The sequence below is a fragment of the Oryx dammah genome, unplaced genomic scaffold (assembly GCF_014754425.2).
Source record: "Oryx dammah isolate SB20612 unplaced genomic scaffold, SCBI_Odam_1.1 HiC_scaffold_18, whole genome shotgun sequence".
Classification (NCBI taxonomy): Eukaryota; Metazoa; Chordata; class Mammalia; order Artiodactyla; family Bovidae; genus Oryx; species Oryx dammah.
In genome coordinates this window covers 49,738,532-49,764,743 of record NW_024070202.1, presented here as the reverse complement: position 1 = coordinate 49,764,743, position 26,212 = coordinate 49,738,532, and the positions used below count along the sequence as shown (strand labels likewise).

General features: G+C 39.1%; 1 protein-coding gene across 15 annotated transcripts in view; it reads left to right on the top strand.

Moving 5' to 3' along the window:
• Positions 1-865: 865 nt before the first annotated feature.
• The window catches only part of NRCAM (neuronal cell adhesion molecule), a 94,589-nt gene continuing 69,242 nt past the window's right edge, over positions 866-26,212 (top strand). For 9 of the 15 annotated variants that reach the window (XM_040260853.1, XM_040260851.1, XM_040260845.1 and 6 more), the window contains exons 1-9: positions 866-1,080; positions 3,488-3,505; positions 6,085-6,190; positions 8,268-8,464; positions 10,408-10,530; positions 18,820-18,990; positions 19,571-19,627; positions 21,521-21,632; positions 24,491-24,675. In XM_040260853.1, coding sequence (XP_040116787.1) covers positions 975-1,080; positions 3,488-3,505; positions 6,085-6,190; positions 8,268-8,464; positions 10,408-10,530; positions 18,820-18,990; positions 19,571-19,627; positions 21,521-21,632; positions 24,491-24,675 — 1,075 coding nt within the window. In that variant the 5' untranslated portion in view covers positions 866-974. The remainder of the gene's footprint in view (positions 1,081-3,487; positions 3,506-6,084; positions 6,191-8,267; positions 8,465-10,407; positions 10,531-18,819; positions 18,991-19,570; positions 19,628-21,520; positions 21,633-24,490; positions 24,676-26,212) is intronic. The other 6 variants (XM_040260855.1, XM_040260854.1, XM_040260849.1 and 3 more) reach the window with 1 other exon arrangement.

Sequence of the window (26,212 nt, the reverse complement as noted above, 5' to 3'; positions counted from 1 at the left end):
GCAAGAAGCTGGGAAACTCAAAGCATATTGAAGGACTGGCCCAAGAAAGAAAAACAGAGTCAAGCAATCAAACTGACAAACAAACAAACCAAAAATAATTTATGTGGAAATAGGAGGAAATAAGGTTGGTAGGATAAACTCAGACCAGATCATTGAAGTTTTTTTTTATTACCTGTTCAAGGGTATTTTGAACTTTATTGGGTAGGTCCCATGAGACTACTCTGAAGATTTAACCAAAGACCTTTTGAGAAAATTAGCATTGTTTCAGAGGGTTGCTGCAGTGAGGAAGACCTGGAACTCAGAGCCCAGTCATGTCTGATGCCACAGTCCAGGTAAGAGATGGAAAAGGCCAGTATTCTTGGTGGCTCTACCAGTAAATCAGTTTTGAGGTTTGAAACAAATTGACAACCACACCCTGAACTTTCCCAGAGAGAATCTCTGGAAAAGAGAAGCCATTAGGCCTCCCCTTCAAAGTCATACCTTTTAACCGATTTAAAGCTATTTTTTTCTTGCACTATTAGAGACATAGTAGCCTCTGATATCGGAGAAGGCAATGGCAACCCACTCCAGTACTCTTGCCTGGAAAATCCCAAGGGCGGAGGAGTCTGGTAGGCTGCAGTCCATTTAAACTGGGAAAACCAGAAGGATGGCACTAACAGGTTTTGCTTGACATCATTGCAAATATTTCTGACCTAATTTTAGCTGATTGATGAATAAATGATTCTTTCAGTCCTCAGAGTTAAATATTTAAAAGTTAGCTCCCATTTAGAGTTCATGTATAATACAGAACTGATGTGCTGAACTGCAGACTTCCTCTCTTCATTTCCTTCTTTCAAAAAAAAAAAAAGATACACTCATTCTTCTTCTATCCTTTTTCAGTTTCCTGCATGAGAATTATTGAAACACTACACACAGATCTTTTGTGAGAGAAGAAAAGGAAATTCAGCTTGTGTGGCTCAGCAGGAGCTCAGCTAATGCAGCTTAAAATAATGCCGAAAAAGAAGCGCTTATCTGCAGGCAGAGCGCCGCTGATGCTCTTCCTATGCCAGATGATTAGTGCCCTGGAAGTCCCTCTTGATCGTAAGTATTAACATTGCAAAACTCTGAGCCCCTGGAGCCAGAACCTCCCCAGCATTTACCATCACTGTGAACAGTGTGGATGGAGGACACGTGTGTGTGATCCTGAAAAGCAAATCAAACAGCACCTGGTGTTTATAAAGAATCAGTCCCTAGGAAAAAAAAAGAATCAGACTCTAGAAAAGGCCATCAAATGGGTCAGACACATGGTCCCCTCCCTGTCAGTCTTTCCCTCCCTTCTGGGCCATTTGGTGTACCACTGAGGGGGCTGGCCCAAGAAGGAGTGAATTGTGAGCTGATCTTCCCAACAGGCAACTTTTTATAGAAGCCATCCTGCAGCAAAGCCATAAGAATTGCTTTTGGACACAGGCAGAGAAGAAGAGGGAGGGACGAACTGAGAGAGTAGCGTTGACACATGTCCACTACCAGGTGTGAAATAGATAGCTAGAGAGAAGCTGCTGTGTGGCTCAGGGAGCGCGGGGCTCTGTGATGACCTAGAGGGGTGGGATGGGGAAGGCGGCTCAAGAAGAGGGGAATATATGTATACATTTAGCTGACTCATGATGTGGTACAGCAGAAACTTACACAGAATTATAAAGCAACTGTACTCCAATAAAAAGAATGATCACGGATTACCGCCCCCCACCCTCACCCCATTTATCCCCTTCCCACCTCTCCATCTTCTCCCTTCATACGCTGAGAGTAAAATGATCATCTCTCAGCCAACCCCACGCCCCTCTGTATCCCCAGACTACCCACGACTCACTTCTCTTGACTCAGACAAGACAAAGTTCACTTTTGGGTTTTGAATCTTAAGTATGAGTTTAGAGCTAGAAAATGTGTCTTATCAAAGCCTAGCGAAAGGTCTTTGTTTTAAAAATGGTGATTAAAGACCAAGATGTCAATGTTGAGAATAAAACAAGTCTTCAGCAAAATTGCTATTTAGAACGGAGCAAGTAACAGCTACTATAGGAGCCCACCCTTTCCTGAATAAAGTACCGTATATGCTGCGCTCTCCCTCAGCTGGGTGGCATCTGAAAAATTACAGATAATGCTAAGTGCCAACGGGTTACTTTTCCTGCAATGGAAAGTAGAATTTCAAATCTGGACAATTACTGTACTTCAGAATTGATTTATTCTTTATCCCTAATCTACATGACCTCTTTAAATCCATTAGCTTCTTGAATAGAACATCTGTTTGGCAAGCTTTCCAAGGTGCAAGGAAGATAACACTTTCCTGGGGCAATTCAATTGTTGTGATGTCATTTTTTTTTTTAAACCAAAGAGATTACAACTGCCAGTAGGAAGAAGAGATGTGATGGGCCCATACTTTGTTGACTCCCTTTGCTGTGCATCTTTGAAGTATAAGAAAATGCAACATTCAACTTCTTTTCAAAAGATATTCATTCAGTGACTTTAATTTCAATTCAAAAAAAACACATATGATTGGCTAAGCCCATTGTAGTTTGAATGCCTAAGTAAGCATTTGTCCTAGCAGATATGTAGAAGAGAGAGAAAAGCATTGAGAGAAATGCTTTTGTTCTCTCTTGTGTTAAATATATTCCCCCTTAATCTGACTGCTCAATCTAACAATCAGAGGGAAACAGTCACCTACGGCTAACTCAATTATCGCTGCTAATGGAGAAGAGGCAGAACCATGATGAAAAGAAAGTCACGGACAACCCAGGTGCTCCTGCATTAACCTTTGCAAGTAGTAATGACAGGCAGCACAGCAGAATCATGCGAATTGCATGCTAATGTAATTTCTTCCTGCCCTAGTTCCTTATGCCTCTTCTGCACCTTGGGGTAGGTACTAGCAGCCCTGGGTGACTGAGGCATTCTGAAGCAGAAATATGTCAGCCGTCTGAAAAGTGCAATTACCAACATGGGGATTAACCATGGAAATATAAAAACCTCACATCAGTGCTGGGTTTGCCTTGGATGGAGCACTGTCCCATTGTTAGGTATCATTACCACGTGCATGGCGATGTCTGGAATAATAGGATCAGGCACAACACAGTATGTGACAACTCAGATTAATTGTAGATTTAAGCTATTTTTCAAATTGAACATAATTACTTGTCCAGCACAACATGTATGGCATGGAATTATCCATTCCTATTTCTGGCAGAATCTTTTTTTTTTTTTTTTTTTTGGCCTATAGCATCTCTTTTGTTCTTCCCATGTGTTTCTGTAGAAATCACTGCTTCAGGAATAAACAAAACCTTTAATGGGAGTTTCTTTCTCTTGCTACTTCACCAGCTCCACCTTTGCTCTACTGGTTTTTTAGGTTAAATAAAATAGACAAGACGCCCCTATTATCTTTAGGGTGCTAACGTTCCTATTACTAACATCTGGTTTTCTTTAATCCTGTTCGCCCACTCACCTGCTGATATTGATGGGGAAAAAGCAAAACTTCTTGAAGACTGTAAGTGTCTTTTGGTCATTACCAGGCAGTGTGAAAATTTGACTGTGTCTTTGTTTTTGAATGAATACTGTGAATTAAATGCACGATTTTATTTTCATGGCTAACGTCTTTTTAAGCATGTGTGTTTACTGTGGCTAAGCATTGCAATGAAATTCCAAGAAGCAGGTTGAATATATTCCCTGCATGAATTCTGGACTCAGGTATTACTGTTTTTCTTTTACCAATATTCTGCACTACTAACTTCTGTGCTTCATTCACATCTGATGTAACTCAATGAGAACCACAAAATTGAAAGAGAACATCTGGTTCTAAATGCTGTTAAAAGCTGGCTAGAATAAAAGCATATCTTTGGATATATATAGGAGTTGGGTACCTGCAGGTACTTCAGCAGAGTTCACTCATATGCTTGCTCAATCTGCAGGACTGGGTAGACCAGTATTTCTTAATATCCTCAGTAAAATGGCCCAGAGAGTTTGAATCTTGTTTGAAAGTGTACAACAGACAAGCAACCCCCACTCACATCCTTTCTGAGTGGCATGCTCTAATCTAAAACTGCTGTCTCTGACAGCTGGGCACCACCTATCATCTACCTAAAAAATAATAATAATTTTCAAGCATTTGAAAAATCCTTTGTTATTGGATTAACCAGAACAATTATATAAAATCACCTTTTCCCCTTGTTACTCCATAGCCCTTGTTGGTTGCCCAATGACCTCAGCACTGTTCAAAGTTCCATCTAGATGGTCAGCTCCTGGCCGTGATTTGTGGCAGCTAAACCAGCTCCATTAAGTTCAGGGTCCGAGACCACCACACTTGCATCTCTGTCACTTGCAGAAAAAAGCACAAGAAATCAGACTGAATCACTCCTAAAAGTCCCCCTTACCCGCAGCCTATGCGTGCTGATCCTTAGTGGGAAATTCTAAGCTTCTTTCCATCATCCCAGACTCTGTACTGCCAGAGCCTAAAGGATCTCTGCAAAGTGAAGCTGGTCTAAATAAAAATGACTGTGATAATAATCTAAGTACAGGTAATATCACTGAACCATTACAGTTTGGCATGGACTAAGAATTTTGCACAAGTAATTTTATTTGATTTCCCAGCAACCCTAGGAGGTAGACATCACTTTCAAACCCTGTTTTCCCTTTACAGAAATGAGGGCTCACAGAAGTTAAGAAACTTGCTTGAATTCTCACAGCTGGTAAAAAAATAGACAGACTAGTTCTTAATTGTTAGACCAAACTGCTACCCAGCATCGGTAACTGACTGGGCTGGAAAGGATGAGGCTCCCCTGGACAGTGCTAGAGGCTGAAAGGAGCAGCTGGCTTAGAATAAGGAAGGGGATGGATCTTGCTAAAGGGAGTTGAAATTGACACTGTGCAGTATCCTGCAGTTAACAGGTGCACAGTAAATGATGGCAATTACGAGTTCCATTTCTGATCTGTATTTCAGGTGTTTTTTGGATATTTAGTAAGAGCTGTCTGGTCAATAGACACAAGATTGGAGACAAAATGGAATCATGCCTTCAGATTTATAAGACATTTTTAAGCCATGGAAGTGGTCAGTTTAGCCATGTACGCAGTCCCCCACAAGAAAGAAAGACAAAGGCAGAGAACAGTTATGAAGCTTTGGGAAATAACTTGATTGGCAGATGGAAGAAGTTTCACAAAGGAAGCCCAGAGCATAGTTGGAGAGGAAAGGGATAGTCTGAAATATAAAAAACTTAAATGAACCAAATACCAAGTCTTTACATTATAAAGATGTCCTGTACCCTGTAAGATGTCTAGCAGCATCCCTGGCCTCTACCCAGGACCACTCCCACCCCAGTGGTGACAACCAGAATCATCCCTAGATGTGTCTAGCTGTCCCCCAAGGAGTGGGGGCAAATGGCCCTTGATTGAGAACCTTTGGTCTGTGTAAACAGCTCTCTTTGGTGGTGTGCAAGGTAGTTACTTTGAAGACTGAAATGAGAATATTGTTTCCTATAACAGAGAGCTTCCCAATTCATCTTCTAAATAAGCTTGTTTTATCTTTGTTCCTAGTAGCCACCTTCCTCCTGGCTCTAATAAGACATGTCAAGTCTCTAATTTAATCATCTTTTTAACATTGCTTCTCAAATATGTTTGTTACCAGTGTATTCATTTACATGAACCCAGGAATGAACTATAAATCAGTTACTCTTTGTTAATAAAGTTGCAAATTTACCGCGTAACTTAAATTTTATCAAAAAGCATCATTTGAACCAAAGGTCTCGGAGAAATTTCTCATTGTTACATCAGAAATGAAAATCTTAATTTTAAGCTTATATTGGTAATGAATTTCCCAAACTTTCAGTGTGGGAAAATGGGCTTTATGAACACATATAAAGTTACCGAAAGGGAGTTATGTCTTGACTCCAAAATTTTAGGAGTCTTTTAGCCAAAAATCTGCTGAGTTGTGTGTTACAACAGGAGAAATTACTAAAAACATTTGGAGCATATTTAGTCTAGGGTAAGTGATTTTGATACAGAAAAAAAAAAAAGATTACTATTACAATATTAAATAATTTGTTTCTATCCATTGTTCTTCTTTCTACAATTAAGTGGTACAACCACCAACCATCACTCAACAGTCTCCAAAAGATTATATTATTGACCCTCGGGAGAATATTGTAATCCAGTGTGAGGCAAAGGGGAAACCTCCTCCAAGGTAGGTGTGCTTTCTGTTGTTATAATACTGAAAAGAAGCATTGATAGATCCCTGGGTAAGGACAATCCCTTGGAGAAGGGAATGCAACCCACTCCAGTATTCTTGCCTGGAGAATCCCATGAATAGAGAAGCCTGGCAGGCTACAGTCCATGGAGTCAAAGAGAGTCAGACACGACGGAGCGACAAACACTTTCACACTTTCACCTTTTATTAAGGTGTCATTTGTAGGTTCATTATTTTGTCTCTCTGCTTTTAATTAAATTCAGTTGGTTCTTCCTAAAAACCCAGGTGGTTGCATTTCCATACTGATACTTTTCTGTGTGACATGCTGAAAAATTGTGGAGCGATGTCAAAAGAGCCTTCTGACAGCCTGTGACATGGTCAAATTCCTTCTCTATGGGCCTCAGTGTCTTTATCTATAAAATAAAGAAGCGGAATTGCACAACTTCTAAGATCTCTCCTAGCTCTCTCAAAATCTAAGATCTCTCCTAGCTCTCTCAAAATCTATAAAATAGCCCCAAGTGGTTTTCCAAACATGGCAGAGTTCCACACTCAGGACGCTTCATATGCATCTTGGCATGAGCACTGCAGAGCATTTTAGACTTGGGAGAAACATTAAACATTATCTTGTCCAGCCAATATATTTTATAGAGGGAAAACTGATGCCCAATAATGCTAGGTAACCTTATCCGGGTTTCACACCTCCTTAGTAGGTGATCTGTAACTTGTCCAGTAATATATGGAAGTTTTCAAGAATTGGATGATTATTATGCACATATAATGTGGAATTTTTAAAGTTATAAAATAGAAAGGAGATTTCCTCAATATTGTATTTCTGAGTTTGTCTATGACCAGCCTTACTAATCTATCACAGACTGGCACCAGAGCAAAAAATTAACTGGCAGTAAATACCTAAGGATATCAAAAATTTCCATTAAAGGCAGGCTTAAAGCAATCTGTTCTGCTGTATTATTAGAAACTTTTGAGCGCTTAAGCACTAATGCAATGTCCTTTGATGGACAGTGTCCCCTTCAGTTTAACACTCACTTAGTACTTCCTATAACTCTGTTAGGCAGGATTTTTCCACCTTAGCGCTGTAGATATTTTGGGCTGGATAATTTTTGGTTATGGAGGCAGGGCTCTCCTGTGCATTGTAGGATATTTTGTAGCATCCCTAATCTCTATTTATCCTAAGCCAGTAGCATCCGCTACCCCTGCCTCCTGCCCTAGGAGGTGTGACAACTCCCACTAAATGGATAAACAGTGGGAAGCGAAATCCAAAAGGGCTTGGGAATCATGGAAAAGTTTAAAAGTTAACGCTTGTGTAACAGCATGGCCATTGTTCATTTGTAACCAGTTACCAAGTCTTTAATTACATGACCTCTGTGACTTTTATATAAGGCAGTCATTTATTTTATAAACAAAGCTGAAAAAGAAGACTTTTAGTTGCCAATTTGAAATACTTTCCCAGAAATTTTCAAAATCATCTCTAGATTAAAAATTCTCAAATATATTTTATATAGAATGGTCACTTTTTAAATGAAACCTGACATTTAAAATACCATTGAATTCAAGTGTCTTCCTCTCCTCTCAACTCACATTTTGCCTTGTGGTAACTTGACACTAGTCTGATCACTTAATATACACATATATTAGTACTTGTAAAGGCCTTTCATGTTACACTTCACCCTGGAGCAAATTTTCATAGACAGGGTATCAATTCTATAAACAATGGAGTTTACAATAAAAATGCTAATAAAGCTCTAAGAAGGTGTGCCTTGGTGACCTACTTACAATATTTTCTTTGAAAAGTGACAGGCAATTTGTATGCATGGTTTCTTTATTGAGTCAGATTTTGGTACTTCTGATGAAGACATGTACCTTAGTATGTATGGTCAGCACTTTTTTCTAAGTCACGATTCAGTGAAACGTTTTCGGTATGGAGTTTATTGCTCTTTTATTGAATATTAAAGTCTAATTATTCAGAAACTCATAAAACTACAAGGAATTTGTTAAAGAGTAAGTAATCCTGTTTTTCTGGACTGTTAACAAGCTTAATCCTCTATGTGCCTGGCAGCTTTTCCTGGACCCGAAATGGGACTCATTTTGACATAGATAAAGACCCTCTCGTCACCATGAAGCCTGGCTCAGGAACCCTCACAATCAACATCATGAGCGAGGGGAAAGCAGAGACCTATGAAGGAGTCTATCAGTGTACAGCCAGGAACGAACGTGGGGCTGCGATTTCTAATAACATTGTCATCCGTCCATCCAGTAAGTCAGACCTGTTTGCTGAACAGGACCCTTTTTAAAGTCTGGCTCCAACACCAGCATCTGTTACATCATCCAAATAACCATTACAAGAAGGCAGTGGCATTGATGCCAATACTCTGACTTTATTTTGCATGAAAATCGTCACCCTTTTCCACTTTTTCCCAATTCCTCAGCCTAATGTTTTGCCAAACCAGTATATCTTTTGTAGAAGTCCAGAATAAATCACCAAGGGTAAGAAAAATGCTTCTTCCTCAGATTGATCTAATCATTAATTTCTCCTGAATCTTATGTACAAGCATAGTCCATATAGTCAGATGGAGATAAATTCAATATAAAATGGGTAATTGAGGTATAAGTGTTACTTCTTTAAACATTTTTTAATTGAAATATGGTTGATGTACTTTATTATAAAGGTTATATGTATATAATATAATGATTCACAATTTTAAAGGTTATACTCCATTTAAAAATATTATAAAAATTGGTTATATTTCTTGTGTTATGTGATATATCCTTCTAACTTATTTTATACACGGTAGTTTGTGGTTCTTACTTCCTTCCCCCTATATTGCCCCTCTCTTCTTCCCTCTTTCTACTGGGAGCCACTAGTTTGTGAGTGAATATATATCTGTGAGTCTGCTGCCATTTTGCTATATTCACTAATTTGTTATATTTTTTAGATTCCACATATAATTGATATCATCTGTTTGTCTTTCTCTGTACAAAGAGACCTATTTCACTTATCACAGTGCCCTACAAGTTCATCTGTGCTGCTGCGGGTGGCAAAATTTTCATTCTGTTTTATGGCTGAGTAATATTCCATTGTGTGAAAGTGAAAGTGTTAGTTGCTCAGTCATGTCTAACTCTTTGCCACCCCATGGACTATAGCCTGCCAGGCTCCTCTGTCCAAGGAATTCTCCAGGCAAGATTACTGGAGTGGGTAGCCATTCCCTTCTGCAGGGAATCTCTCTGACGTAGGGTTGAACCCAGGTCTCCTGCATTACAGGCAGGTTCTTTACCATCTGAGCCCCAGGGAAGCCCAATATTTCATTATGTGTCACACACACACACACACATACACACACACACATGTCTTCTTTATCCAGTCATCTGTTGATGGACACTTAGGTTGCTTCCGTATCTTAGCTATTGTAAATAATGTTGCTATGAACATGAACATTAGGGTGCATATATTTCTTTAAACATTTTCATATCAAAATTTCACTGGAAACAGAGTGGCCTCATCATCTTGATATTATTGTAACTCTTTTTTCAATAGTCAGTACATCTTCTCAACAACCCAAGAGCACGTATTTAAAGAACAGTGGCCATTTGAAGGTCTGATCATTTTTAAAGCGTTTTTCAATTATGTGTATAATATGTGTGCTTTATAGAACAAATCAACTACAAATGAACAAAAACGAAATGTAAAAATTGTTCACGAATCCTTTCATTCAAGGAAATTACTGTTTTTTATATTTTTACCTAGGCAGATATGTGTGTACATACTGAAAACAAACTCATTCTGAATTTGTAACCTTTTTGGCTTATCTACATATCATGCATATTATATTAATCTTATACTTATTGTCTAACTGTCTTTATACAACATCTGACACTATTTTATTCAAAAGTATAGGTTTACCCTTATTTCTTTCACAAATTTTTTTACATATATAAATGTTTTTCATTCTTTTGTGAAAAGCATGCTTTTAACAAAATCATTATGTATCTTCAAGGATTTATTTAATGTAAATTCTTAGACATGGACTTGCTGACTCAGAACTTATACTATGAATGTCATTTTTTGAAAAATTTGTTATCTTAATTTCCATAAATTCCAAGTTACTATTTCTCTACAAGTTTGGTTTATCTTTCTTTCTAGTGCTTTTTTTGTTTTCCAGTGCAGAAATAACTTAGAAGTTATTATTTTATTTTATTAGGGTCACCGTTGTGGACCAAAGAAAAGCTTGAACCAATAACACTTCGAAATGGCCAGTCTTTGGTCCTTCCCTGCAGACCACCAATTGGGTTACCACCACCCATAATATTCTGGATGGATAATTGTAAGTTTTAAAAATATGAACTTTCTTCAAAAGTCTTGTGTTTATTGGCTATCCCAGTCAATGATTACCTCCTGTGATTTATAAAATGTTTATAATTTTTTTAAGAGATGCTCAGGAAAACAAATCACATATCATTTCATTCATTTGCTCTGTTTTATTGAACAGCTACTAGGTACCTATTTACCTTGATTCATAGACCTAACATTCCAGGTTCCTATGCAAAATTGTTCTTTACAGCATCAGACTTTACTTCCATCACCAGTCACAACCACAGCTGGGCATTGTTTTCACTTTAGCTCAGCCTCTTCACTCTTTCTAGAGTTATTTCTCCACTCTTCTCCAGTAGCATATTGGGCACCTACCGACCTGAGGAATTCATCTTTCAATGTCATATCTTTTTGCCTTTTCATACTGTTCATGGGGTTCTCAAGGCAAGAATACTAAAGCAGTTTGCCATTCCCTTCTCCAGTGGACCACATTTTGTCAGAACTCTCCACCATGACATGTTGGTCTTGGGTGGCCCTACACGACATGACTCATAGTTTCATTTAGACAAGGTTGTGATCCAAGTGATCCGTTTGGTTAGTTTTCTGTAATTGCGGTTTCCATTCTGTCTGCCCTCTGATGGATAAGGATAAGAGGCTTGTGGTAGCTTCCTGATGGCAGGGACTGGCTGTGGGGGAATCTGGGTCTTGTGCTAATGGGTGGGACCAAACAAGAATCCCTTAGAAGAAATTGAGTAGCCCTCATAGTCAACAGAAGCATCCAAAATGCAATACTTGGATTCCATCTCAAAAGCAACAGAATGATCTCTGTTCGTTTCCAAGGCAAACCATTCAATATCACAGCAATCCAAGTCTATGCCCCCACCAGTAATGGTAAAGAAGCTGAACAGTCCTATGAAGACCTACAAGACCTTCTAGAACTAACACTCGAAAAAGATGTCCTTTTCATCATAGGGGACTGGAATGCAAAAGTAGGAAATTGAGAGATACCTGGAGTAACAGGCAAGTTTGGCCTTGGAGTACAGAATGAAGCAGGGCAAAGGCTAACAGGCTTTGCCAACAGAACACACTGATCATCACAAACACCCTCCTCCAATAATGTAAGAGACCATTCTACACATGGACATCACCAGGTGATCAATACCAAAATCATATTAATTATATTCTTTGCAGCCAAAGATGGAGAAGCTCTATACAGTCAGCAGAAACAAGACCAGGAGCTGACTATGGCTCAGATTATGAACTCCTTATTGCAAAATTCAGCCTTAAATTGAAGAAAATAGGGGAAAACACTAGAGCATTCAGGTATGACCTAAATCAAATCCCTTATGATTATACATTGGAAGTGACAAATAGATTGAAGGGGTTAGATCTGGTAGATAGAGTGCCTGAAGAACTATGGAAGGAGGTTCGTAACGTTGTATGAGAAGCAGTGATCAGAACCATCCCCAAGAAAAAGAAATACAAAAAGGCAAATAATTGTCTGAGAAAGCCTTACAAAAAGCTGAGAAAAGAAGAGAAGCTAAAGACAAAGGAGAAAAGGAAAGATATATCCATCTGAATACAGAGTTCCAAAGAATAGCAAGGAGAGATAATAAAGCCTTCCTAAGTAATCAATACAAAGAAATAGAGGAAAACAATAGAATGGGAAAGACTAGAGAGCTCTTCAAGAAAATTAGAGATACCAAGGGAACATGTCATGCAAAGATGGGCACAATAAAGGACGGAAACAGTATGGACCTAACAGAAGCAGAAGATATTAAGAAGAGGTGGCAAGAATACACAGAACTATACAACAAAGATCTTAATGACCCAGATAATCATGATGGTATGATCACTCACCTAGAATCAGACATCCTGGAGTGTGAAGTCAAGTGAGCCTTAGGAAGCATCACTACTAATAAAGCTAGTGGAAGTGATGGAATTCCAGTTGAGCTATTTCAAGTCCTAAAAGATGATACTGTGAAAGTGCTGCACTCAATATGCCAGCAAAATTGGAAAACTCAGCAGTAGCCACAGGACTAGAAAAGGTCAGTTTTCATTCCAATCCCAAAGAAAGGCAGTACCAATGAATGTTTAAACTACTGCACTCATCTTACACACTAGCAAAGTAATGCTCAAAATTCTCCAAGCTGGGCTTCAACAGCACATGAACTGAGAATGTCCAGATGTTCAAGCAGATTTAGAAAAGGCAGAGGAATCAGAGATCAAATTGCCAACATCCTTCGGATCATAGAAAAAGCTAGAGAATTCCAGAAAAACATATACTTCTGCTTCATTGACTACCCTAAATCCTTTGACTATGTGGGTCACAACAAACTGGAAAATTTTTAAAGAGATGGGAATACCAGACCACCTTACCTGCCTCCTGAAAAAATCTGTTTGTAGATCAAGAAGGAACAGTTAGAGTTGTCCAATTCCCAATTTGGACTGGATCCAAATTAGGAAAGGAGTATGTCAAGGCTATATATTGTCACCCTGCTTGTATGCAGAGTACATCATGAGAAATGCTGGACTGGATTAAGCATAAGCTGGAATCAAGATTGCTGGGAGAAATATCAATAACCTCAGATATACAGATGACACCACCTTAATGGCAGAAAGCAAAGAGGAAAGAGCCTCTTGATGAAAGTGAAAGAGGGGAGTGAAAAAGCTGGCTTAAAACTCAACATTCAAAAAATGAAGATCATGGCATTCGGTCCCATCACTTCATCACAAATGTATGGGGAAACAGTGGAAACAGTGACAGACTTTATTTTCTTGGGCTCCAAAATCACTGCAGATGGTGACTGCAACCATGAAATTAAAAGATGCTTGCTGCTTGGAGAAAAAGCTATGACCAACCTAGACAGCATATTGAAATGTAGAGACATTACTGACTAAGGTCCATATAGTCAAAGCTGTGGTTTTTCACATTGTGTATAGTTGTGAGAGTTGTACCATAAAGAAAGCTGAGTGCCAAAAAATTGATGCTTTTGAACTATGGTGTTGGAGAAGACTCTTGAGAGTCCCTTGAACTGCAAGGAAATCAAACCAGTCGATCCTAAAGGAAATCAGTCCCGAATATTCATTGGAAGAACTGATGCTGAAGTGGAAACTCCAATACTTTGGCCACCTGATGCAAAGAACAAACTCATTGGAAAAGACCCTGATGCTGGGAAAGATTGAAGGCGGGAGGAAAAGGGGATGACAGAAGATGAGATGGTTAGATGGCATTACGGACTCAATGGACATGAGTTTGAGCAAACTCTGGGAGTTGGTGATGGACAGGGAAGCCTGGCATGCTGCAGTCCACGGGGTCGCAAAGAGTTGGACACAACTGAGTAACTGGCCTGAACTATCATGTAGCAGGTGCCTCTCTAAATAAACCAAAGGTTTGCTCTCGCTGAATTTATATTCATTGCGATGGGAAGAAAAGGAAGGAGAGAAAGAAGCAGACTCTAAGTGTATTTAGAAAATATGCATCAGTTGACAGTAAGTGCTATGGACAAAAACAGGCAGAGTTTTGAGCAGAAACTTACAGGAATGAAAGAGCAGGCAGACCTTCACTATCTGGGTGGAAAGAGAAAACCAGTGTAAGCCCCAAGGACAGGTGCATCCCTGGTGTGTGTAAAAGCAGCGGGGCGGCCAGTGTGGCCAGGCTGACTAATCCAAGGGTGACAGGCAGACAAGAGGTCGGGAAAGTCCAGGGGCTCAATGCACAAGACGTTGGCTTTTACTTTCAATGAAGTAGGGAGCCACTGAAGAAGTGGCTTCACCTGACGCAGAACAGATAATAAGAACATCACTCCGGTTCATGCCTGCAGAACAGAGAGGACAGAGAGAAGAGCAGGGCAGCCTGTTAGGAGGCCAGTGCTGTGATCTGGACAACGGTGGACGGGAACTCTGACTTGGGAAGTAGTAGTCGAGTAGGTAAGAAATAGTCAAATTCCAAATATAATTTCAAAGTCCCTTCCAGGATTTATTGGGGTCAGGATGGAGGCATGAGAGAGCAGAGTCACAGGTAACCCCAAAGACTAAGACTGGTGAAATCCAGTCGCCCTTTCCTGAAAGAGCAGAAGCCCATGGAGGAAAGGAAATAAAACTGCTCAGAACGTCTTGTGCCTTTTTATTGTTTTTGCTCTTTTATCCCCAGTAACAGTGAATATTTTTTAGTTAATTCTTTATCTTATATTGGAATATAGTTGATTTGCAATGTTGTGTTAGTTTCAGGTATACAGCCCAGTGACTCAGTTATACATATACAAATTCTTTTCCCATTTAGGTTATTACAGAGTATTGAGCACAGGTCCCTGTGCTATATACAGTAGATGCTTGTTTATTATCTATTTTATATGCAGTAGTAACAATAGCTACTTAGGTATTTAGCGCCCAAGTGCCTGTCGCTTGGCTAAAGACTTTACATGAGTTATCTCATCCATTTTTTACAGCAGCCCCAGGGGGCAACTCAGATGACTTCACTTCTTAGGTGAAGGAACTGAGGCCCAGGGAAATTAGGTCATTCGTTAGTCATTGTGACATCTGTCCACCCCTTCTCTAACCTTAGGGGATTGTTTGTTGCTCTGCTCTCCTACCCTTCCAAACCTCCTGTTAGCATGTTACTTTGGAGGTAGCACATGTTTCTGCTTGGAGACTAGGAACCAGGGTTTTGAATGCAAGAAGCCTGGGAGGCATCCTTGTGAAGGTGTCCAGTGAGAGTTAGAGCTTCATGAGTCAGAAGAAAGATTCAGGGCTCTTTCCAGCCATTCGTGAATGTTAACGCAGAGGTGCTTCTTAGAGTCAGAGTCTGGAGGAGAGAACTGAGGAAAGAAATGCAGGTGATGAAGAGCACAGCCTGGGGGCTGAGACCAGGAACCTCTTGGGGCCAAACATTTAGGGAGGAAAGAAAAGCAGATGAGAACGAGCAGTGGCTTCAGTAAGAAGAAAACAGAGAGAGGAGGTATCCCCAGAACAAGGGGAGGAAAAAAGGCCAAGAAGACAGAATATCAGTTGTTTCAAACACTGCTGAGATGAGACAGCTTCCAATCTGATCGAGAAATAGCTATTGAATTTGGCAACATGGGGGTTGCCTTTGTCCTTGATAGGAATCCTTTGGGTGGAATGGTGGGAAGGGTTGAAAATACTTGTGAGGAATACATTCTATTCTCAGTGACTTGATTTCCTCTGAAATCACAAGCTGTTCACATTAAAGATAAAGTTTAGCTTTCACTTTTCATTTCCAATTGTGACTCTTATATGAAATCACTCAGAGAAAGTATCACAGAGAAATGGAAAATATATAAATGGACAAAAATATTTTCATATGATTATGTAATAACTTTTACAGATTTTGAAAGCATAAATAACAAATCAAGTAGAACTGAGTGATATCTATGGTTTAGAATAACAGTATCCAAATCTCACTGCCAAAGTGAAGCCCAGTAATTGGTTTTTGCTTCTTATTCAGAAATGCTGACTTTTCTGCTTAATAAAGAGATGTTTACATGTGAAGTCTCATAATCATCTGAATATAAAACTAATTTTTTTAATATTGCACTGCTGGTTATGTCATTTCCATACATTTTAGGCTGTTGACAATGCATCTGGATTTTTCAAGTGAAATTGCGTCTAGGTATGAGAAAAACATTCAGATATGTGTAGCATTCTCCTGGCAAGAAGACTTTACCAAATTATTCCTATCTGTATACATTTTTTTTTTCCAATGCAGTGCAAAGGAATTCAATGGGCAAAGTGTTCCCACCCTCATAAAATCGCATTCTCTTTCATTTGATCTCCCAACACTAATGCACAATAAAATACAGCAGGAGAAATGAAAGAAGATAAATATATCCCTATCTTTAACTCTTTGTATTCATAAAATAACCATACATTATTTTTCTGAGTTATTTTTTAAAACAACTCTTTCCCTGGTTAGTGACTTCAAACCATGAATTTACAACCACCAACCAAACCCCCATCTTGACCACGAACTTGGCTCACATGGTTAACCAGCATCCTTTCAAAGTCTGTCTCCAGATTTCCCTGCCTTCTCCCACCCAAGGGAGCTGCAGGCTTTTACCCATCATTTTGCATTTCATGATTGGGTAGGGTACCTGCTGCTGGAGGAACCTAGCTGCTTGACTCAAACTGAGAAATCCTCCTCCCAGGAGATGTTAACACTTGTCCGGAGGCAACTGAGAGGTGCGATTTTTTCCTAGTTCTCTCACTTCAGAGCTGAAGCACTCTCCCAGTGAACTGAGTCAGAAGCCTCAGAAGGCATGCTAGCCAGCCAAGTGTAAGTTCACACATAGATCAGTGGTCCCACTTCCCCGAGTCCTTCATCTCCTTAGAAAATCTCCCCTCCTTTCTTAAGGCTAGACATTTCCTTGGACCCGAGGGGAAGTCTGTTGTTAAACGTGAAACTGGGAAGTCACAGTGCTGCTTGTTGCTCATTTAATTACAGAGATTCTATGAAGGACCAGGTGCATTTTCAGGGCTACAGTAGTAGCCCAAGCAGATGATGGTCTCTGCCCCTCTGGAACTTAAATTCTAGTTCAGGGAGATGGGCTATGAGCCATACACACGACAGGTAAAACACACTGTATGTTAGAAGGTAATTGGTAACACAGAAAAGAAAAAGTAGAGGAGGTGAGGGAGACTGGGTATGGGGGGGGGGCCTCTGATGGACACATCTGCATCATTAAATCAGTATTGCACCCTGTTAATTACCTGTTTGCTGCCTGATTCTCCAGTTAGATCCCTATCCTGGACTCAGACAAGGCAGGGACCTTGGTCCGTCTGACACTTTGTCCAGGGCATAGGTCATCACCGTCAGATGCTCTGACAGTACTAAGTGTCTGACTGTGTATGTAGACACAACCCAAGTTATCCCTATAAACTTCATAATGCAGTTTCCAAAATATGTGTGTATCTGTGATGAATACTCGTTCAGTTCAGTTCAGTCACTCAGTTGTGTCCGACTCTTTGTGACCCCATGGACTGCAGCACACCAGGCCTCCCTGTCCATCACCAACTCCCGGAGTTTACCCAAATTCATGTCCATTGAGTCGGTGATGCCATCCAACCATCTCATCCTCTGTCATCCCCTTCTCCTCCCACCTTCAATCTTTCCCAGCATCAGGGTCTTTTCCAGTGAGTCAGTTCTTCACATCAGGTGGCCAAAGTATTGGAGTTTCAGCTTCAGCATCAGTCCTTCCAATGAACACCCAGGACTGATCTCCTTTAGAATGGACTGGTTGGATCTCCTGGCAGTCCAAGGGACTCTCAAGAGTCTTCTCCAACACCACGGTTCAAAAGCATCAATTCTTTGGTGCTCAGCTTTCTTCACAGTCCAACTCTCACATCCATACATGACCACAGGAAAAACCATAGCCTTGACTAGACGGACCTTTGTCGGCAAAGTAATGTCTCTACTTTTTAACATGCTATTTAGGTTGGTCATAACTTCCCTTCCAAGGAGTAAGCATCTTTTAATTTCATGGCTTCAGTCACCATCTGCAGTGACTTTGGAGCCCAGAAAAATAAAGTCTGACACTGTTTCCACTGTTTCCCCATCTATTTCCCATGAAGTGATGAGACCAGATGCCATGATCTCCATTTTCTGAATGTTGAGCTTTAAGCCAACTTTTTCACTCTCCTCTTTCACCTTCATCAAGAAGCTCTTTAGTTCCTCTTCACTTTCTGCCATAAGGGTGGTGTCATCTGCATGTCTGAGGTTATTGATATTTCTCCCAGCAATCTTGATTCCAGCTTGTACTTCTTCCAGCCCAGCGTTTCTCATTATATACTCTGCATATAAGTTAAATAAGCAGGGTGACAAGATACAGCCTTGACATACTCCTTTTCCTATTTGGAACCAGTTGGTTGTTTCATGTCCAGTTCTAACTGTTGCTTCCTGAGCTGCATAGAGATTTCTCAAGAGGCAGGCCAGGTGGTCTGGTACTTAGGAATTAACTTAAATGTTAGGAAAAGTCACACAAACTCGTTCCATAAAACATTTTTTGGTTTACACTTGTTTTCTAAAACCCTTCACTGGGCAACTTTAGTCTCACCTCTGCCCCAACTCTAGAGAAGTTAGGGTCTGACAGGTATAGTTGGAATTTTAATTCATATATCTTTTCTTTTTGTAATTATTTGCTTTTTCTCAAAAGAGCTTTATAGAGGAAGAAAATACATGCAAGTGAAGTTCACAGGACTGTTTATTAGTAGATACAGTTATCTTGCTAATTTGGAAAGTGGCCACTTTGTGATGGAATGATCTAGATACCTCCTTGCCATTCTCCAGCCTTTCAAAGACTTCCACAGAGTGAGAGAGTTTCCCAAGGTCTGAATGGAGACCTTTACTTTTCCAATGTGCTCCCAGAGGACACCCGGGAAGACTACATCTGTTATGCCAGATTTAATCATACTCAAACCATACAGCAGAAGCAACCAATTTCTGTTAAGGTGATTTCAGGTAAGAGTTCAATTTCCAAAAACTCTCTTGCAATGATGTTTACAAATGTGTGCAAGTGTGTTAACTATTAAATACCACTAACTTTGAAGTAAACAGCTTCATTGGTCAGGGAAGTACCTGTGAATAGTCATGAAAGTGTTGGCATGTGTATTATAGGGAGCTTGCCTACTTTACTGTATTTTACAGTTTTTACTGTTATTACCATTATTTTTTCTGTGATAACTTCCTGAATCTATTGGTTTGGCCAAAACATTGGTAAGATGTTACAGAAAAACCTGAATGAACTTTTTGGCCAACCCAGTTCTTAGTGTTCTGAGCATTTGCTTGTGCTTTATGCTCCACAGTGCCGTTAACTGGGAGTCCTGCATCTTCAGTTATATGTCTGCATCTTACTGGTTGGGGGTGGCTCAGTGAATTAATGAAATAGTCATGTACAATGTAAAGCACTGTTTTTACTAGATTGGGATGGCACTTGGTCAGCATAGTGGTTTATGTTTTGTTGTCCAGTACTTTTTTTTCTTTTTTTACAATTCTCTCTCCCCTTCTTTTTGCATTCTTCATAATATTCTGTTTATTTCAGTGGATGAATTGAATGACACTATAGCTGCTAATTTGAGTGACACTGAGTTTTATGGTGGTGAGTTTTGGTGATTGATTGTAACTGGTATTTCTTCTTCATTGTAGAATTTAGTTCACTAACTTCACCTCCATGGCTGTTTAACCTTATTTCTTTACAAAATTCCTAGTTACATGTTTAATACCACTAGAATCAATGTATGTTTCATATAAATTTAGCTTTGAGCTCTCAAACATGTCATTAAAACATGTTCCATGTTGTATGTATAATAACAAAAGTTACTAAAACTATTTTCATGTAAAGAATCATCCCACAAAATTTGAAAAAAAACTCTTTCATATATGTTTAGAATTACATTTTTCATTTTTTGTCTGGCTCATAAACTTTTCTCATAGATTAAGGCAAGGTATATTAACCTGCTAAAATACTAACATCAAAGTCTTAATAACCTTTAGCAACTAACATTAACTGGATTTTGACAGGAAAGCATTGTGTTTTCCATCTGTTTTCACATGACCTTATCAATGTCATATAATTAGAAATAGTATTTCTCTTAGTTTAGTTTAAAATCAAGACACTATCTTCAGTGGAAATAATCTTTTAAAAATAGATTTAACATCATTCTTTTAAAAGGAAAAGAATTTTATTTCCTTAAGGGAAACATGGATCTCAAATATAGAGTCTATGAATGAAAATTATGAGTTCTGAATATGGGGTCCTCTTAAACTATCCATAAGCTCAAGTTTCTGCTGTACTAATTTTTTACCCTTGAGATATGAAGTAAAAAGCACTAAGGTACTATCAGTGGCCAGAGTAACATACCATAACTTCTGCCTTACTTCTATTTTATTTTTACCTTATTTCATATTATTTTATTTTATATTAAAATACTCCTGAAAAGTATGGACCTCGAAATCACTTTCAAAGTGATTTTTCAAAGGTGTATGATTTCCTCCACCATCTCTAAAATCTAAGGAAAACTCTAATTTGTGTTCTGTAATACCTTTTCTGGTGTTCAGCTTTTTCTTCTGAAAAGTAAGGATAATTTATATATTACCTTTTCAGTTTTTGTGAGCATCAAGTGGATAACACATTAAAGTGTTGCACACTCTTAAAGGGGCTCTTAGAACCTCAAGATGGTAGGATTTCTACTTTAAGTTCTTCTGAGATGCAACCAGAGGATAAGGACACATTTAGGCCCCATCTCTATATGATTTTTCTTCATGAAACATGAAGGTAGTCTCTCTCTCCATATATATATATATATACCTCCCTGAGAGCTCTGAATTGAGCCCTCTTTATTTTTTCATTGAGGAAACCAATTTTAATTTCTTTAACTTTACCCATAATCTGTGGCACACATTTGCCAGACCCTCTGCCAGTCACTTTCTAGTTCTGTATTTGTATTTTACAAATACCCTCACAATTTGGGTATCTTGATATATTAGATGTTCACCATGATTTATCTTCATGATTAATCAATGGAATTGATTATAATTTTGTCCCTAGGGTAAACCAAAAGACCTTGTCCATTGTCATATCTTTCAGAAAAACCTAACATCTTCCAGAAAATAGATAGCCCATTTTCCCTTTGACCTGAGTACTCATCTTGAGAGGTGGATAATTTGATAACATAATTTTCCTCTCTATGTCTACATTTTGAAACTTTACCAACCCACCAAAAATACATAGAACCCTAACCCAAATTAGGAAAATATACAATGGAAAATAGTCCTCATTATTAGTTCTTATGCAACCAAAGTAGTTTCTATTTCTGGCCAGCTGAGTGAGTGATGGCTATTTATAAGGCAAGGAGTATGTATGTATTTGTTTAACAAATTTCACAATCAATGGTAAATCAATTTAAAAAGGGATTAGATTTTTAGACAGTGAACTGTTCTTCTAGAAATCCATATTCTTACTTTGAATGCATATTGATCTTCTTGTTTGCAGCTAAATCACATAGACAGAGGCCACCAACATTTTTAACTCCAGATGGCAATACAAGTCGCAAAGAGGAATTAAGAGGAAATGTCCTTTCCCTTGAGTGCATTGCAGAAGGGCTGTGAGTTAATACTGTCTGTCTTGATGTCCATTTCTTATATAAACATAGTAGATTGGTAGAGAGACATTAATATTGTATCATAGCAGGAATCATTGATAGAGACTCCATTAAGCAATCAAGAAAAATGTGATGATTACTTCCAAAATGGGCCATGTGTTATTTCATATTATGAAAATGTTTTGTTAATGTAAATGTTCCTTTAGAAATAAGTGTCAGTAATCACCTTATGATTGTTGTAATTGTAATGAAGCTTATTATTTTGCTACTGTTGTCTAACATCATCTCAAAACGTAGAGGCTTAAAACCAATAGCTGTTTGTCATTGATGATTTGTCTACAAGTATACAGAGCAGTTGTGCCGTGACAGGGCTGGATCTGGCTGATTTCATCTGAGCCTGCTTACGCATCTTCTGAGCAGCTCGGCCTTAGGTTCACAGCTCTGGGTCTCCTGCTGTTAGTAGGGCAGTGGAGCTCTTGGTCATGAATTTTTCACATCCTTCTAGGCAATCGAGCTCTGGCTTATTCTCCTAACAGCGGAAGCTCATTCAGCCTCTTAGTGCCTAGCCTTGACACTGGCATGCTGTCCCATCCTCTACCTCCTAGTGCTCGTCACCAGACCAGCTTCTTTGTAGCTGTCTCATCTATGTGTATGCTTAGTTACTCTGTCCTGTCCAACTCTTTGTGACCCCATGGACTGTAGCCAGCCAGGCTCTGTCCATGGGAATTCTGTAGGCAAGAATACTGGAGTGGGTTGCCATGCCCTTCTCTAGGAGATCTTCCCAACCCAGGGCTCAAACCCAGGTCTCCCACATTGTAGGTGGATTCTTTACCATCTGAGCCACCAGGGAAGCCTGTCTCATCTTTGCACACCTCAAACCTGATACCACCCCCAGAACCCATGTGCCCTTGAGAGGAGTCCCAGGGAAGCCTCAGCTCAGCTGCAGGAACAGCTGTTATGTTAGGGAAATGCTGGAGGCAAGCTTCTGAATACTTTCCTCTCATGCCTGGCATAGAGCAAGTACCATTGACAAGGCACGTTTGCTGGAACATTGACTGGACTCTCAGAAACGTGTTGTGTTGTGTTGTGTTTTGATCTGTGCTGTCCTTGACCTGGTGACTCAGAGTATCACATTCCTTCCTAGAAGCCAAATCGGCCTCCAGGAAAAATTTTATTAATACCTCTGGAGACACATGGAGGCCCCTGCTGGCCATGTCAAAAAATAACACTACTCATGACCCAGTTCATCAAGTATATCTGTTCAGTTATTTTTATTCAAGTAAACAAACAAAAACAATTCTACAACCCATTAACCCCACTAGTATTTCTAATGATAAATATTGTGTTCTTCCTGAGGGGCCTGGACCATTCTTTTTTTTTTTTTTATCTTCCCAACACACAACTTAATGCTTGACCTATAGTCTGTGTTTGTGTGTGCGTGCACAGTTGCGTCCAACTCTGTGACCCCACGAACTGCAGCCCACCAGGCTCCTCTGTCCATGGGATATTCTAGGCAACAATACTGGAGTGAGTTGCCTTTCCTTCTCCAGGGGATCTTCCCAGCCCAGAGACTGAACCCCTGTCTCTTGGGTTTCCTGCTTTGGCAGGCAGATTCTTTACTGGAGCGCCACCTGGAGATCCCTGGTCTGTATAGTTTGTGCCAAGCTGTGCTTAGTCACTCAGTCGTGTCTGACTCTGGAAACTCATGGACTGTGGCCCACCAGGCTCCTCTATCCATGGTGCTTCTCCAGGCAAGAATACTGCAGTGGGTTGCCATGCCCGCCTCCAGGGCATCTATAGTTTAGTGCTTAGTAAATATGCTGAATGGATTTTTATTTTACCCTCATGAAAGCCTTCTCAGGTCACCAGATCAAAACAAGCATTGTTGTCTCCATTAAGGCAATGGAGGAAACTGAGGCCCCAAAAGGCCAGAGATCCAAAATCAAAGAGCACTTTAGAGTAGGGCTGGGATTTTGAAGCAGATCTTTTTAACTCTAAGCCTAAGTCTGGCTTTTCATCTGTCTCTATAGTTCATGATTTAATAAGAAACACAGGTGAGAAATAAGTAGCATGTGAGTTGGGCCTACCTCTATCAATGGATATAATGTTTTAAAATATCACTAATAATGAAATTAAACTAACAGCACGATTCCTCTAATCACCTCATCCACATCATCAGATGGCCTGTTATAAGATAGGGAGATTCTTCCATTTGGTATGGAAATGTGTATGGAAGCTTATGGGCACAAAAACTAACCTTAGGTTAGTTTTTCTCTAACCTTTCTTTCTGTAACCTTTTTAAGTCTGGCTGATTAAAAAATTGTAACTTGAAGGACTTCCCTGACAGTCTAGTGGCTAAGAATGTAGGGGTTATGGGTTCAGTCCCTGGTCAGGGAGCTAAGATCCCATGTGGCTCATGGCCAAAAGACCAAAACATAAAAAGAGAAGAAATATTAGAACAAAAATTCAATGAAGACTTTTAAAATGGCCCACATTAAAAAAAAAAAAAGTTTTTAAAAAAATTATAACTCTGTATTGTCAATTTCATGGTCATTCTTTTGATTGATATAGTCTAGTCATGCAAAATTTTCCAAGAGTATCTCCTTCATCAGAACTTTGAAGATAATAATTAGGTCCCTTCAGTCAAGTAAGTCTCGCTGCCATTCTCAACAGATCCCTGAAGTCAGAGTTCATGGTGTGCCATCAGTTAGCTTGTGTGAAAATGGTAACTTACAGACTGAAATGTAAGGTTTTGAGCATTACTTAATAAAAGTGTGTGGTTACTTAAAATATTTATCTGTTCCTCATGATCTTTATCACGAATGTTTTTTCGTGATGTTATTTTCTGTTTACCTTATCAGGCCTACCCCAATGATTTACTGGATAAAAGAAGATGGAACACTTCCCATCAATCGGACATTTTATAGGAACTTTAAGAAAACTCTGCAAATCGTTCAGGTTACAGAAGCAGACTCTGGAAATTACCAGTGTATAGCCAAAAATTCATTAGGAGCCATCCATCATACCATTTCCGTCACAGTTAAAGGTATATCATTGTCTAAAATACATGGTTCTTTCCTCCATGAGAATCTTTCATTAAATGCCTTTAATTATATTCTTCAGTAATAATAATGTAAATTTATATCAGTACTCATGGTACCTTGAATCTCTTCTCATTGCCATTCATAGAGCTTTTAAATCAGGTTAAAAATTTGCTCCCTCAGATCTTCCTTGCAGAAGATTCCAATTAATAAGTGTTGAAAGAATGAAGGAAATAGAAAATCACCATTAGAATTCCACAGTTGTAACTGCTGGAGGCAAGAGCCAGTGATGAGTGCTAAAATTACTGGATGCCCCCTTGCCTCCTCAGAGCAGCCCCTCAAAGTGATCTGAGAGTCCTGTCTCCTAGGCTTACATTGTAATAAAACATAACTCTCAAAAATAAATAAATAAAATGATGAAATTACTTGATCAAACTTTCAAGCGAAACAGGTTGTTTGCATAGCCTGAGTGTTTTTTCTCCCCTTACCCACCCACATCCAGATTAATTACTGAGGTAGGTTTAATGTATGTCCACAGATTCTTCACTCCTCATCCTTAAAGGAGACAGAGCTTAATCACCCTCCCCTTGAGTAAGGGCTGAAGTTGCCTGCTTCTAATGAATAGAATGTGGAAAGCAGGAAAATAGTAACTGTACAGTGGAGAGAGCTGGCAGGCATCACTCTAACCAAGTGATCAAGGTTCATAAACCAGTAATAAGCCATGTCAATATCGTGTGCTCCCAGATGTAATGCAGTTAGAAGGTTCCATCACTCAAAACCTCAGTTGAATTGTGAAAAATCATCAGGAAAAACTCTAGTAAAAACAGATGTACCATAGTGGTTACCAGTCGGGAGAGGGAAGGAGAGAGGGGCAATAAAGTAGGAGGTTAAGAGGTACAAACTATGATTTTTAAAATAAGCTACAAGGATCTATTGTACAACACAGGCAATGTAACCAGTATTTGATAGTAACTAGATGGAATGTAATCTTTTTTAAAAAAGTAATGATGATGATACTAATGATGGTGGTTGGATGGTGATTATAATCTAGCAATTCAGGAATTCTTCACTCAGAAATCACTAAATTTGACCTTAGGTGGAAAAGCTTTTGTTTCACTTAAAACCTTCCTGTTGATCTGTATGAGAATTCAATTGTCGCTGGTATAAACATTCTCTAGGAATGAGGGCGTGTTGGAACGTTTCACAAAATATTTTGGTTACAGATAAGAAATGGAGAACGTGCCTTAGGAAAAATATGAAGATTAATCAATTTAGTAAGTTTGATTTATCCCTGAAAGAATTCAATTGACTAGTTCTCCTTTCTAAGTCTGGGAAGAAGTTCAAAGAAAAAATGCTTTATGAAAAAAAAAGAGACGATAGAGAACTTATTTATAGAGTTGGGGAAGTAATTAACATTGATATATGTTTACACAGCTAACACACATATAATTACTTTTCTCCATTTCTGTCCTGATAATGATAAAATGAGGATATTGTTCTTTGTTATAAAAAATGAAAAGCTCTTGATTAAAAAAAAAAAGA